Raw genomic sequence first — 13123 nt, 5'->3', positions numbered from 1 at the left:
GCTCAGAACAGCCCCGGGTGGGGGTGCGGACTTAGTAAGCATCAGTCAGCACCAGTGTCGGGGTGAGATGCACCTGAGCAGGAGCAGGACGCCCCTCATTCCTGGGGGGGCAGCTCTGCATGCAGTCTTTCACTGGATGTTGGCAGTGATGCCCCCCCAGGTCTCCCGGGATGCCTGGCCCTGTGGGAAGTGGGAGACGGCACCCCCAGTGTCCGGCCTCCCATGGTGCAGACCCTCTACAGACCCCGGCCAGGAGGGCCTCCGCGCACAGTGTGGCTGGTGGGAGAGGTGGTGTTCTTGGAGGCGAGTGGTCTCCAGCTGAGGTTGTGCCCCACCCCCCCACGCAGCTACTGACCTGGGACAGGTCACCCACCTCTCTGTCCCTCACCTGCAAAACCAGCATAATGGCGGCCACTTGTGGTGGAAGCAAGGGGCTCGCAGATGGGCAGAGGTCAAGCCCAGCATGGGCCCCGGGTTCTCAGCCCCCCATGTGGAGCAGGCAGGACACAGACATGGGTCCCTCACCTCTCTGAGCGCCAGCTCCTGCAGCCACCGCGGTAACTACCTCCTTTCTCAGTACGGTCTGAGGTTTGGCAGAGCCTCGTTTGCAAATCCCACTCAGCCGCTCTGAACTCTGCAGACATGCCCCGTGTTGCCCTTGGTGCTTTCACAGCCAGGGCGCTGCAGGTGCTGTAGGGCGGGGGTTCTAGGCTGCCTCCGTCCCCCAAAATCACCCACAGACCTGTAGCACCTCCCCTGCTGACTCTTCCCCGGATCCCTTCCAACTCCCTTGCAGTACATCCTGGAGCGTACATGCTAAACCTGGCCTAGTGTGGGCTCCCCGGCCAGCCTGGGCTTACGCAGGGAATTCTAGGCCTGGGCTGACCCCACTCTCCTTTCATAAATGGAGAACCTGAGGTCAAGAGATTGAAGATATGTTCAGGGTCACCCAGCAAGTGAATGAGGTCTCTAGTACATACCTCCTCCTCCAGGGAGCCTGCCTGCTCTCCTCTTCCCTCCATTCCTCCTCACTGCTGCCACAATAAGTACCCATCACTGCACCTGCTAAATTGTTGCATAATTTTTGTATCCCACATTCTTCTTACTACATAAGGTCACACATTCTCAAGTACAACAACAACTATGTTTTTGTCATATTTTTATTCTAAAGTCTGACCCTTAGTAGATTTTCAGTAAATACTAAATTTCAATAAAAATTAACTTGATGGGTGGATGGATGGAGGGATGGGGGTGGAGCAATGGATGAATGAACAGATGGGTAGGTGGAGGGATGGACAGGTAGATGAATAGATGGTTGGGTGGATAGATAGGTGCATGGATGGATAAGTAGATGGTTGGTTGAATGGGTGGATGGATGGTTGGGTGGATAGGTAGATGGATGGATAAATGGATGGATGGGTGAATGGATAGATGGGTAGATGAATGGGAGGGGATATGGATGGATGGATGGATGCATGGGTGAATGGGTGGGTGGATGGATGGATGGATGGATGGATGGATGGATGGATGCGTGGGTGAATGGGTGGGTGGGTGGATGGATGGATGGATGGATGGTTGGTTATATGACTGGATGGATGGATGGTTAGGTGCATGGGTGAATGGGTGGGTGGATGGGTGGATGGATGGTTGGTTATATGACTGGATGGATGGATGGATGGTTGGGTGCGTGGGTGAATGGATGGGTGGGTGGGTGGGTGGATGGATGGATGGGTGGGTAGATGGCTGGCTGGCTGGCTAGATGACTGGATGGATGGGTGGGTGGATGGATGGATGGTGGATGGTTATAAGACTAGATGGGTGGATGGTTGGGTGCGTGGGTGAATGGGTGGGTGGGTGGATGGATGGATGGTTGGTTGGATGGGTGGGTGGGTGGGTGGATAGGTAGATGGATGGATAAGTAGATGGATGGGTGAAGGGGTACATGAATGGGAGGGGGGATGGATGAGTGGTTGGTTGGACGGGTAGATGGATGGATGGGTGAGTTGTTGGATGGCTGGTTGTATGGGTGGCACATGGATGATGGATGGATGGATGGATGGATGGATGGTTGGGTGAGTGGATGGTTGGGTGAGTGGGTGGGTGGGTGGGTGGATAGGTAGGTAGATGGATAAGTAGATGGGTGGGTGAATGGGTGGGGGGATGGATGGATGAGTGGTTGGTTGGATGGGTAGTTGGATGGGTGGCACATGGATGATGGATGGATGGATGGATGGATGGATGGATGGTTGGGTGGGTGAATGGATGGATGGATGGTTGGTTATATGACTGGATGGATAGATGGTTGGGTGCGTGGGTGAATGGGTGGGTGGATGGATGGTTGGTTGGATGGGTGGGTGGGTGGGTAGGTAGATGGATGGATAAGTAGATGGATGGGTGAATGGATAGATGGGTAGATGAATGGGAGGGGGGATGGATGGATGGATTGATGGATGGTTGGGTGGTTATATGACTGGATGGATGGATGGTTGTGTGTGTGGGTGAATGGGTGGGTGGGTGGGTGGATGGATGGATGGGTGGGTGGATGGATGGTTGGTTGGTTGGTTGGTTGGTTGGTTGGTTGGTTGGTTGGTTGGTTATATGACTGGATGGATGGATGGTTGGGTGCATGGGTGAATGGATGGGTGGGTGGGTGGATGGATGGATGGATGGATGGATGGATGGATGGATGGGTGGGTAGATGGGTGGCTGGCTGGCTGGCTAGATGACTGGATGGGTGGGTGGATGGATGGATGGTGGATGGTTATAAGACTAGATGGATGGATGGTTGGGTGCATGGGTGAATGGGTGGGTGGATGGATGGATGGTTGGATGAGTGGGTGGGTGGGTGGATAGGTAGATGGATGGATAAGTAGATGGATGGGTGAATGGGTAGATGAATGGGAGGGGGGATGGATGGATGGAGGGATGAGTGGTTGGGTGGATGGGTGGATGGGTGAGTTGTTGGATGGCTGGTTGGATGGGTGGCGCATGGATGATGGATGGATGGTTGGGTGGAGGGACAGATGGATGGTTGGATATATGACTGGATGGATAGATGGTTGGGTGCGTGGGTGAATGGATGGATGGATGGTTGGTTGGGTGGGTGGGTGGATAGGTAGAGGGATGGATAAGTAGATGGATGGGTGAATGGATAAATGGGTAGATTAATCGGAGGGGGGATGGATGGATGAGTTCTTGGATGCCTGGTTGGATGGGTGGCACATGGATGATGGATGGATGGATGTGTGGGTGAATGGATGGGTGGATGGGTGGATGGATGGATGCTTATATGACTGGATGAATGGATGGGTGGGTGGGTAGATGGCTGGCTGGCTGGCTAGATGACTGGATGGATGGGTGGGTAGATGGATGGATGGTGGATGGTTATAAGACTAGATGGATGGAGGGTTGGGTGAATGGGTGGGTGGATGGATGGATGGTTGGATGGATGGGTGGGTGGATAGGTAGATGGATGGATAAGTAAATGGATGGGTGAATGGGCAGATGGATGAGAGGGGGGATGGATGGCTGGATGGATGAGTGGTTGGTTGGATGGATAGATGGATATATGGGTGAGTTGTTGGATGGGTGGCACATGGATGATGGATGGATGGATGGTTATATGACTGGATAGATGGTTGGGTGTGTGGGTGAATGGATGAATGGGTGGGTGGATGGATGATGGATGGTGGATGGTTGGTTGGATGGGTGGGTGGGTGGATAGGTAGATGGATGGATAAGTACATGGATGGGTGAATGAATAGATGGGTAGATGCATGGGAGGGGGGATGGATGGATGGATGGATGGATGAGTTGTTGGATGGCTGGTCGGATGGGTGGCACATGGATGATGGATGGATGGATGGTTGGGTGGGTGGGTGGGTGGATGAATGGATGGATGGATGGTTATAATACTAGACAAATAGATGGTTGGGTGCGTGGGTGAATGGATGGGTGGGTGGGTAGATGATGGATGGGTGGGTGGATGAGTAAAGCCGGAAATCCTTCATGATAGGCAGTTCACTAGTATCGTACCTCAGTGCATGAATTACTCTGTCCAATGAAAATGCTGAGCATTCATGAAGCAGCTCTTCTGGGTGCTGCTGTGGGAAGTGTAAGGAACTATGACCTTGACCCTGCCCTTGAGAAGCCTCACAGTCTGGTAGAGGAGCCACAGTTGATTTGAGTGGGCAGAAGGGGATCAACATGCAGTTCTGTCCAGTCCAGAAAGGGGAGGTTTGTGCTGCCCTCAGGACTGGCCTTCTGTCCACAGATGTTGTCACCAGAGACGAGTTCCTCAGGAAGCAGAAGACGGAGACCATCATCTACTCGCGAGAGAAGAACCCCAACACTTTCGAATGCATCGTTCCCGCCAACATTGAAGCTGTGGCCGCCAAGGTGAGGTGGGGTGAAGGCACCGGTTATCTTTGTGAGGGCGCCTCGGCCATGCAGAAGGGAGGGGTGCAGAGTCCCCCCCCTCCCTGTGGGCAGACCCCCTTCTCTCCTTTTCTCACCTGCCCGGTGTTACCTCACCACACACCCTCGTCCTCCAGGCTCTGACGTGCACGTTTATGTTTTAGAATCACTCCGTGCCTCCGACGGCTCCCTGGCCCTGGTGTTCTGGTTTGCATTGTCTCGGGCTTTGCATGCGCCTGGCCGTGACAACAAGGGCCGGAGCTAGAGGGAGTGTGTGTCAGGACAAGAGACAGGGAGAGCAAGCGGTCGACAGGAGTCATGTTCACCTCAGGAGGGAAAATGGAGCAACAGGAGGGTTATTGGTGGCAACGCAGGAGAGGTGTCTGCACACAATTTAGAGTCTTCTGGAGCCGGGCGATGTGATCCTTATCAGCCCCAGGCATCGATTTCTTTCTCATTCTGGGACCTTTGGAGAGCAAAGCCATCAGTTGAGTTGCCACCCCAGCATCTGGGGGTCACCTCTGCAGTGGGCGGTGACCCTGGACGAGGAGCCAGGAGCAGGTGCCCACCGGAGCCCCGCGTCTGCCCCCCCCCCCAACACGTCCCCACGTGGTCACTCAGGCAGAAGAACGTACGGGCAGAGCTCTCAGCCAGCCTGGAATCGCTCATTCGGTGTTTAAGTCTGGGCCACAGCATTTAGGGGATGGTGACGTTGGAGTAGAGAGCACAGGAGTGGGCAGGGTGGTCGCTGGGAAGGTGAAGCCACACCGTGTGGATGGTGGCCGTGCTGGTGGGGAGCGAGGGCAGTGACCGGAAGGAGCGCGGGGGCCGGGGCGGGTTGTGAAGACTCGCTGAGCGGCACGCTTAGGGACACGTGCGCTGTTTTCTGGATCCACGTTCTAGTTCAGCGCAGAGGGCTCGGGCATCCGGGGGTCTGTTTGCTTCAGACGTGACACTCTCAGCAAAACAGAGATTTGTCCTCCAGAAGCGAGGAGCCCATGGGTGCCAGGGAACCCTGCCTGAGAACCCTCGGCAGTACTCCCAAGGTCGTCCAGCCCCAGTTCGCCTTTCCGGTGTTTTCTGCCCTTGCTTCGTACCGAGAATGCCTCCGTGAGCCGAGGGGAGTAGCAGGTGCTCTTGAAGCTGACTCTGATTTTTGCACTGAAAGTCGTTCACCCCCCACCCCCACCCCCGATGCACCTCGGGCCCCGGCCCTGCTGACACATGGCACCTGCAGCCCGGTGTCCAGGCAGGCGGGGGCTTGTCCCGCAGAGGTCAGGCTTCACCTCGGGTCGCTCCCTGGGGCAGCTGGGGACGTGGGGACACTCGGGGCTCTCGCCCCTGCCCCTGCCCCTGCCCCAGCCGCCCGGCTGCCCGGAGGGGCTGGGGAGCTGCTGACCGCTGGCCCCCGTACTGCAGGACAAGCACTGCCTGCTGGAGGCCGGGATCAGCTGCACCAGAGACTTGATCAAGTCCAGGATCTACCCCATCGTGCTCTTCATTCGGGTGTCAGAGAAGAACATCAAGAGGTTCAGGTAGGGCCCCGAGACCCCCCCTGCTCCCACCGCCACACCTCCGGGGTCCCCCCAAGAACAGCCGGCTGCTTGGCATCCCCGCTCACCCCTTCAGCGGGTCCTCGTCGAGTGCCAGACATGGCCCCCTACCTCCAGCAGTGGAGACCATACCACACAGGCAACACGTCCCGGGGGACCCTGGGGGACAAGTGCCGAGGTGGGTGGTGGACCCACCTCGCAGGACCCAGGTGGCTGGGGAAGTGAAGCTGATGTTGGACCAGCCCCAGTGCGGTGAGGGTGGGCCGGGCAGGTGCAGAGGAGAGGCCCCCAGACCTCAGGCGGGAACAGTGGCAGGCGGCGGTGGGGACCTTGCAGCCACGGGGGCCCCAGCCATGCCGAGTGATACGATCTAACACGGGGCGTAAAGGGCTCCCTCCGCCTGCTGTGTGGACACAGGGGTCAGGACAGCCGGGGCAAGTGCTGGGACCCGGATCCTGTCTCGCGGGTGGTGCAGAAAGGTCCGATTCTGAATCCACGTTCCAGGCCAAGCCTGTGCGTTTTGCTGGAGGGTTGGCTGTGGGGTTTGGGGCCTGGCCGTCACGTGGCATTGTCCCTGACCTCTGCCCCGCGAGGCCCCGGCTGAGGCAAAGAGAGGTTGGGCCACTCCCCTCCCCTGTAGCTCCAAATCTTTACTGAGCACCTGTTCAGGGCCTGGCACCCGGGATCCCACGAGCGAGCAAACGAGACAGAGGACCCCACCTCACCACTGCACACGCGTTCTGACCGCTGTCATCCACAGCCCAGAAGGGAACGCGTGTTGGGGGAGGCGGTGGGGGGTGAGGGCTGGCGCCCTGGGGTACTGCTGGCGGTAGCATGAAATGCTACAGCGGCCGAGGAAGACGGGGGTACGGAGGTTCCTCCTCGAATGACCCGCCCAGAAGTATCGAAAACAGTCTCAAAAAGACGGGCGCTCACCCGTGTTCACGGCAGCGCTGTTCACAAGAGCCAGGAGGTAGAAGCAACCCGGCGTCCACGGGTGGACGATGGATAAACACAATGTCGTTCATCCACACGCTGGAATATGATTCAGCCTTAAAAAGGAAGAACAGTCTAGGGGCACCAGTCGTCTGACTTCAGCTCAGGTCATGATCTCGCAGTTCGTGAGTTCGAGCCCCACATCGGGTTTTGTACTGACAGCTCAGAGCCTGGAGCCTGCTTCGGATTCTGTGTCTCCCTCTCTCTCTCTGCCCCTCCCCCACTCACGCTCTGTCTTCCTCTCTGCCCCTCCCCCACCCGGGTTCTCGTTCTCTCTCTCTTTCTCAAAAATAAACAGTAAAAAAAAAAACCAAAATATTCTGGCACCTGCTCCAGCACAGATGAACCTTGGAGACATGACGCTCGGTGCCAGCAGCCAGACACACAAAGGGTTAGGGTGAGGTCCCTGGAGGAGTCTGGTTCACAGAGACAGAAAGTAGTCAGTGGTGAGGGGCTGGGGGAGGGGCGGGGGGGAGAGGGAATCAGTGTGCTAACGGGTATGAGTTTCGGTTTTGCGGGATGAAAAAGTTCTGGAGGCTGATGGCACAACAGCCTGAATAAACATGACACTAAGTGAACTGCGCACTTAAAAACGACAGGGTTTACCAACTCCCTTGGCACATCAACCAGCCCTGAAAATGGAGGTCTTCTTTTTAAAGTTTATTTATTTTTGAGAGAGAGAGAGAGCCGGGGAGGGGCAGAGAGAGAGAGAGAATCCCAAGCAGGCTCGCACCGTCAGCGTGGAGCCGCGTGCAGGGCTCGTGCCCGAGAACCGCGAGATCGTGACCTGAGCCAAAGTTGGATGCTCGACCGACTGAGCCGCCCAGGCGCCTTTGGAAGAAATTTGGTTTTTTTTTTTTTTAAGTAAATGCAAAGGAAAGAAAAACTACAGATATTTTTTTAAGCCCCGCCTCTCGGGCCGGGCCGTGTGCTGGAAGGCGCCGTGCGCCGCGGGGACCCGGCGTGGCAGGTGGCGACCCCCACAGCGGTTCGTGTCTCCCCCCCCCCCGCCCCGCCCCGCCCACAGGAAGATGCTGTCCCGGCCCGAGACGGAGGACGAGTTCCTGCGGCTGTGCCGGCTGAAGGAGAAGGAGGTGGAGGCCTTGCCCTGCCTGTACGCCACGGTGGAGGCCGACATGTGGGGCAGCGTGGAGGAGCTGCTCCGCGTCCTCAAGGACAAGATCAGCGAAGAGCAGCGCAAGACCGTCTGGGTGGACGAGGACCAGCTGTGAGGCGGGGCCCGGGGCCGAGGCGGCTCGGAGGGGCTTGCGGACCCCGGCGGGCGGTGCCGTGGGCGCGAGGGGGCCCCGTCCACCCGGTCACGCGGGCCCCGGGGAGCTGAGGGGACGGACCCGGACCCGGACCGGTCAGCTGGGAACGGGCCGCCCCGGCCGCACGCGTCGTCGCGACGCCAGGCCGGAGGCCAGCGGCCCCTCGGGAGCCGAACAGCCGATGAATGTAACGCACGAACAGGTGTGCCAGCCGCGGGGCGGCGACCCTGAGCGTGGGGGCGCGCCCGCCGGCCTTCGGGACACAGCACGTACACGTTCCCGGGCAGGATGGCCGCGGCGGAAGGGGAAGCCCTCCGCGCGGCGACTTTTCTCTTTTCTCGCATTAAAACGTCACCGTTTCCTCGTCCTCCACCTTTCCGAGAGCTGTTAGTACGTAGTAATTTGCAGAGGGGCGGAGCCCTTGCTGAGCGCGCAGACCACTTCCGGAAGAGCTTGGGGGGGGGGGGCCACCATCGTCCGCGGCGCCCCCGGGACAGACCTGATTTGGGCCTGGGCCTCGGGCGTGGTTACTAATAACCCCTTTGACGAAGACACGTCCCGATTTGGGTGAGAAGTTGTAGAGTCACTCTAGGAAGGGCCCTCCCTGGAAGGTCACCCTGCCCCCCCAGACCCCAGCCCTGAGGCCAGGGCCCCTCACTCGGCTCTCCGATCCTCTGCACGTGGCGTCCATACGCGCAGCCCCAAGTCGCCCTGCGGTTGGGCGCGTGGAGTAAGTATCTCTGTTGGGTTTGTTTCCGCTGCCCAGGCGCTGGGGTGTGTGCGCGCGTGCGCGTCTGCCGGAGGCTCGTGCCTCCCTCCGCGACAGAGAGCAAAGGCCCCGTGGGTTCTAGAACCACTCTTCTCCCTGACCCCCTGGACGCAGACTTTCCCAGTATGGACCCGACAGGGTGTGGCCAAGCCAGGCCTCGTCCGGCCCGGCTCCGTGCTGAGTATTCGGCAGGTGGCAGGCTGGGGTTCCCTCCCAGCTCTGTGTGTTCATGGGAACTGGGAGCAACCGCCGCTTGACAAACCAGGACCCGCATTCCCTCCCTTACTAACAGAATCCTGTTTTTATTCTGGGAAACTACATGCAGCTCAAAGACCATATTCCCCAGCTTCCCTTGCAGCTAGGGTAATCAAGAAAATGTAAGGCGACAAGGTTTTGGGGGAAGGACAGAGCAGACCGGCAGCCCTTTCCCTAGTTTCCTGCCTGGAATACAGCTGTGATGGCTGGAGCTCCTGCAGTCACCTTGGACCTTGAGGCGACCTTGAGAACGGAAACCCTACGCAGAGGATGGCGGAACAGAAAGAGAAGAGTCAGCATGGCTGATGGCACTTTGGAGCCCGGGGACGACTGCTTGGGTTTTGTTTACATGGGACAGAAATAAATTTATGTTACGTGGTGGTCATTTCCGTCCTTGGTTACTTGCAGCCTAAAGCAATTCCTAACAAATACAGGAGCAACCCTTGCTCTTAGATACCATGGGTGTGGGTTGATATGCTAGGTTTTTGCCACATGTTCAAGGTACAAATTATGAATTAAAGAGCTTCTGGTAAATACCTCACCCTAGAAAACAGTGCTGTAACGTCCTGCATTTTTGTTTGTTTGTTTGTTTGTTTTGTTTTTAGCATTTTGACTCTTTGAAGTCAAATGAGCACCACAAAGCCTGGGGAGGTGCTACCGGGGATGGGAGGTTCCCGGGGGTGGGGGGAGCCTGGTCTCCTCGTCCCTCCGTGATGATGATTTGGCCCTACGCCACTGAGACCGGACGTTGCCAGGCAGAGCGACGCCTCTGAAAACAGTTACTGACACTGCTTCTTCTGCAACAGCCCCCAGAATCAAGCTGGATGTGCTGGATCCGGAGAAACCCTGCTTTCCGGAGACCCGGCTGTGGTTGTTTAGGGCCAGAGAAGCCGCCCGCCTCGCGAGGAGCTGGAAGGTCCGCTTTCATCTGGTTAGAGTTTTACGCTCAACAGTAAATTTTCCCCAAGCCGAGGCAATCGTGTTCACCCCGACACCGCGCTTCCTCGTAAAGTACTTAGAGCCGAGGGGACAGACGTGACTGGAAAGGGGACCCGGAGTAAAAGGTCTGCTGATTTATTTATATTTATTTATTTAACCTCAGATTCTCAGGCTTGTGCAGAAAGAACCCAACCCGTGGCTTGCGTGTAATTTTGAGGGGTGGGGGGAGACAAGGAGGGGTGAAGAGAGGCCACTCGTGGGGAGAGATACCTGGAAAAAGAAATGGTGATGGGTTCTTTTTGGCCCCCGAGGAGTTTTCGGGAGGCTCCAGAAGGCAGGGCTGTGGGGCCGTGTGTGTGTTAATAAGATGGGGCCGCCGGAGAGAAGGTCAGGAATGAGTTTGTGCGTTCTGGGTCAGTCCCTGCGTGAAACCGTGAGGTCAGCAGGAGGCTGGGGTTTGGCACCGCGCGGAATCACTCCACGCGAGGATTTCAAAGGAGACCCCTGACATCATCTGCTCTGGCTCCGGGCCCCGATTTTTCAGCTGCCCACAGCGCCGCTTCGGCAGCCCGGAGGCTGCCTGGGAAGGAGAGTGGGGCCCGCGTGGGGCCGGCAGGTGGGGAGACTGCCAGAGCTGTCTGCAAAGCCCGGCTGCAGCCCGAGTTATCACTCCAGGGTCCGCAGGCTGTGTTTTTCCTTTGGAGCCAGCCCGGGGCTCAGGGAGGCCCCCGAGGTGCACAGCGGGGCTTTGCCGCGTGCCTGTCGAGCCCGGGGCCCCAGGCTCCAGAAGGGAGCCTGTGCCAGGCTGATAACACCGGTGATGGATGCTTGGTCTCCCTCCAAGGACACCAGTCCCACAGCTTGGAGCCCTAGAAATCGTGCCGTATGTGCAGATCTACGGTTTTCTGGGGAGAAAGTCCAGGCTTTCTCAGGCTCCCGAGGGACCCTACGGATTCCCCAAAAGATGAATGGCCGATGCTTTCAGGTTAGGCAACTCTTAACAACCATTTTCCGAGCTCCTCCTCCTCTGTCCAAGCGCTTGCTAGATGTTCTCTTACTTAGCGATCCCGAAACTTTTCTCCATTTCATACGGGAGAAAATGGGCTCAGAAAGGCCAAGTAACTTCACCAGGGTCACACAGCGGGTACGCTGGAAGTCAACCCAGGCCCGGCTGATCTGCCGACTGCGGGCTGTCCGCTGGACCTCCCGATTCGGAGGTGGGGCCCTGGTGGCTGGCAGCGTGCCAGGGACTGGGGGCAGTGGCTGGTGTGGGGCCGGGTCGCGGGATGGTCAGTCCTGCCAAGCTCAACCGGGATGTTGAGGCTGCTTGGTTGGGAAACGTGGCTCCGAGCACCTGCTCCAGCCCCTGTGTGACCCAGAGTGCTCTGCGGGGGTTGCAACAACCTCCGGAAAGTCTCTGAGGACCGAGGCCAGAGAAGTCTCCAGGGGCAGGTGCAGGGGGCCTGGGGGTGGGGGGTTCCAAATGAGGCTGAACCTTGGTTTTCTGTTTTACTTCCAAGCCCCAGGAAACCAAACTAAAAGCAACAGGGATTGTCACACCCCACCCCACCCCCCCACCCCCCCACCCTCCCACCCCCCACCCCCCACCCCCCACCCCCGCTTGCTGTCCTGGCGCCCATCCCCCACCCACCCAGGCCAGCCTGCTGCCCTCGGGCCACATGTTCCTTCTGCCGTCCCCAGGCTGCGGGGCTCTGGGGACATGGGGAAAAGAGACCCCAAGAACAATTGAGACCTTGTGGGCCCTCACTGGGTTGAAAGAAGCTGCACGTGTAAATCACCTGCCCGGCCCCGCCCCACCGCCACCTGGAGGCCGGCTGTAAGGACCCGGGCTCCGCGGTGAGATGTGACGGTCCCCCTTGGCTTTTAATCTGGAACTCTGCACCCACGTCCGAGAGGCGAAACGTTCACAGCCTTCGGAAGTGCGTCATAGAAGGCTGTCCGTGCAAATCCTCACCTCTGCCCTGTCCCCATCCCCGTCCTCCTCACAGAAAACCACTTTTTTAGACTCCCGTGTGCCCTTCCAGAGTCTTCGTGCACAGACAAGCCATGTGTATTCTCATTCCCACCGTGTCGTACGACAGAGGGCACAACCCACCGTGCCCTGCACTTTATAGCCGGGCCTCTCTGTCTGTCGTTTCTCACAGCTGTCCCGCGTTCCCGTCTGGCCACCCCATCGTGTCCTCCACAAGCATCTAGGCCGTGGTCCCGCGTCATTTACCCGGCCTCCCTGCAGGACGCCCTCTTCTTAACGGGGGCCCGCCTGGCTCCATTGCGCGGCCCACAGGCCCCCCCCGGGCGGCACCCGTTCGCGGCCGGCCTTTCGTGGCTCGTGACCCGAGCAGGCCTGGCCCTCTGGGCCGGGACTCTTCCCGGGGCCCTGTCTGGGTCAGACAGGCCTGTTGGCGTGTGGCTGTCCACTCTGGCCTCGGTTCAGCTTGAAGTCCTGAGACCCCACACCCAGAGCTGCTCTAGCCACAAGGTGGGAGGTGTGGGGGGGCCCCTCTCCACCTCCTCCCGACCTCGAGGGGATACCAGTCCGCACAGGCCTGAAGCCTAACTCACCCCCTCACCCCCCAGACCTGTCCCTCCCCACCCACCCCTGACTCAGTCACTCAGCCAGAAAGCCGGGCGGCACCAGCACCCTCTCGCCTGTGTCTCTGTATATCTCTACGTCTCTCTGTCTCTGTGTCTCTCACGCACACACACGCACGCACACTGCCTCACTCATCCTGTTGATTAAATTCTTAACTCCCTACCGAATCCATTCACCCCTACCCGTCCCACAGCCGCCACACCGGTCCACCGCGCCTTGCCTCTCGCCGATGGCCAGGACTCCCCCCACCCACACCCGTATCACTCCCGACCACATCAACCCCTCTTTCCTTTCCTCTGGCTTCTGGGGC

The 13123-nt window shown here is 58.5% G+C and overlaps 1 protein-coding gene across 2 annotated transcripts in view; it reads left to right on the top strand.

Moving 5' to 3' along the window:
- The window catches only part of CARD11 (caspase recruitment domain family member 11), a 117414-nt gene extending 107603 nt beyond the window's left edge, over nt 1-9811 (top strand). The window contains exons 23-25 of one of the 2 annotated variants that reach the window (XM_086692477.1): nt 4274-4398; nt 5836-5951; nt 7993-9811. In XM_086692477.1, coding sequence (XP_086548603.1) covers nt 4274-4398; nt 5836-5951; nt 7993-8197 — 446 coding nt within the window. In that variant the 3' untranslated portion in view covers nt 8198-9811. Of the gene's footprint in view, nt 1-4273; nt 4399-5401; nt 5628-5835; nt 5952-7992 lie in introns of those variants that run through there. The other variant, XM_086692479.1, reaches the window with a different exon arrangement.
- Nucleotides 9812-13123: the final 3312 nt, after the last annotated feature.

Source organism: Puma concolor, chromosome E3 (genome assembly GCF_028749965.1).
Source record: "Puma concolor isolate L17-30 chromosome E3, mPumCon1.1.hap2, whole genome shotgun sequence".
Classification (NCBI taxonomy): domain Eukaryota; kingdom Metazoa; phylum Chordata; class Mammalia; order Carnivora; family Felidae; genus Puma; species Puma concolor.
The sequence above is the reverse complement of the archived record's forward strand: the minus strand, read 5'-3'. Positions and strand labels throughout refer to the sequence as shown.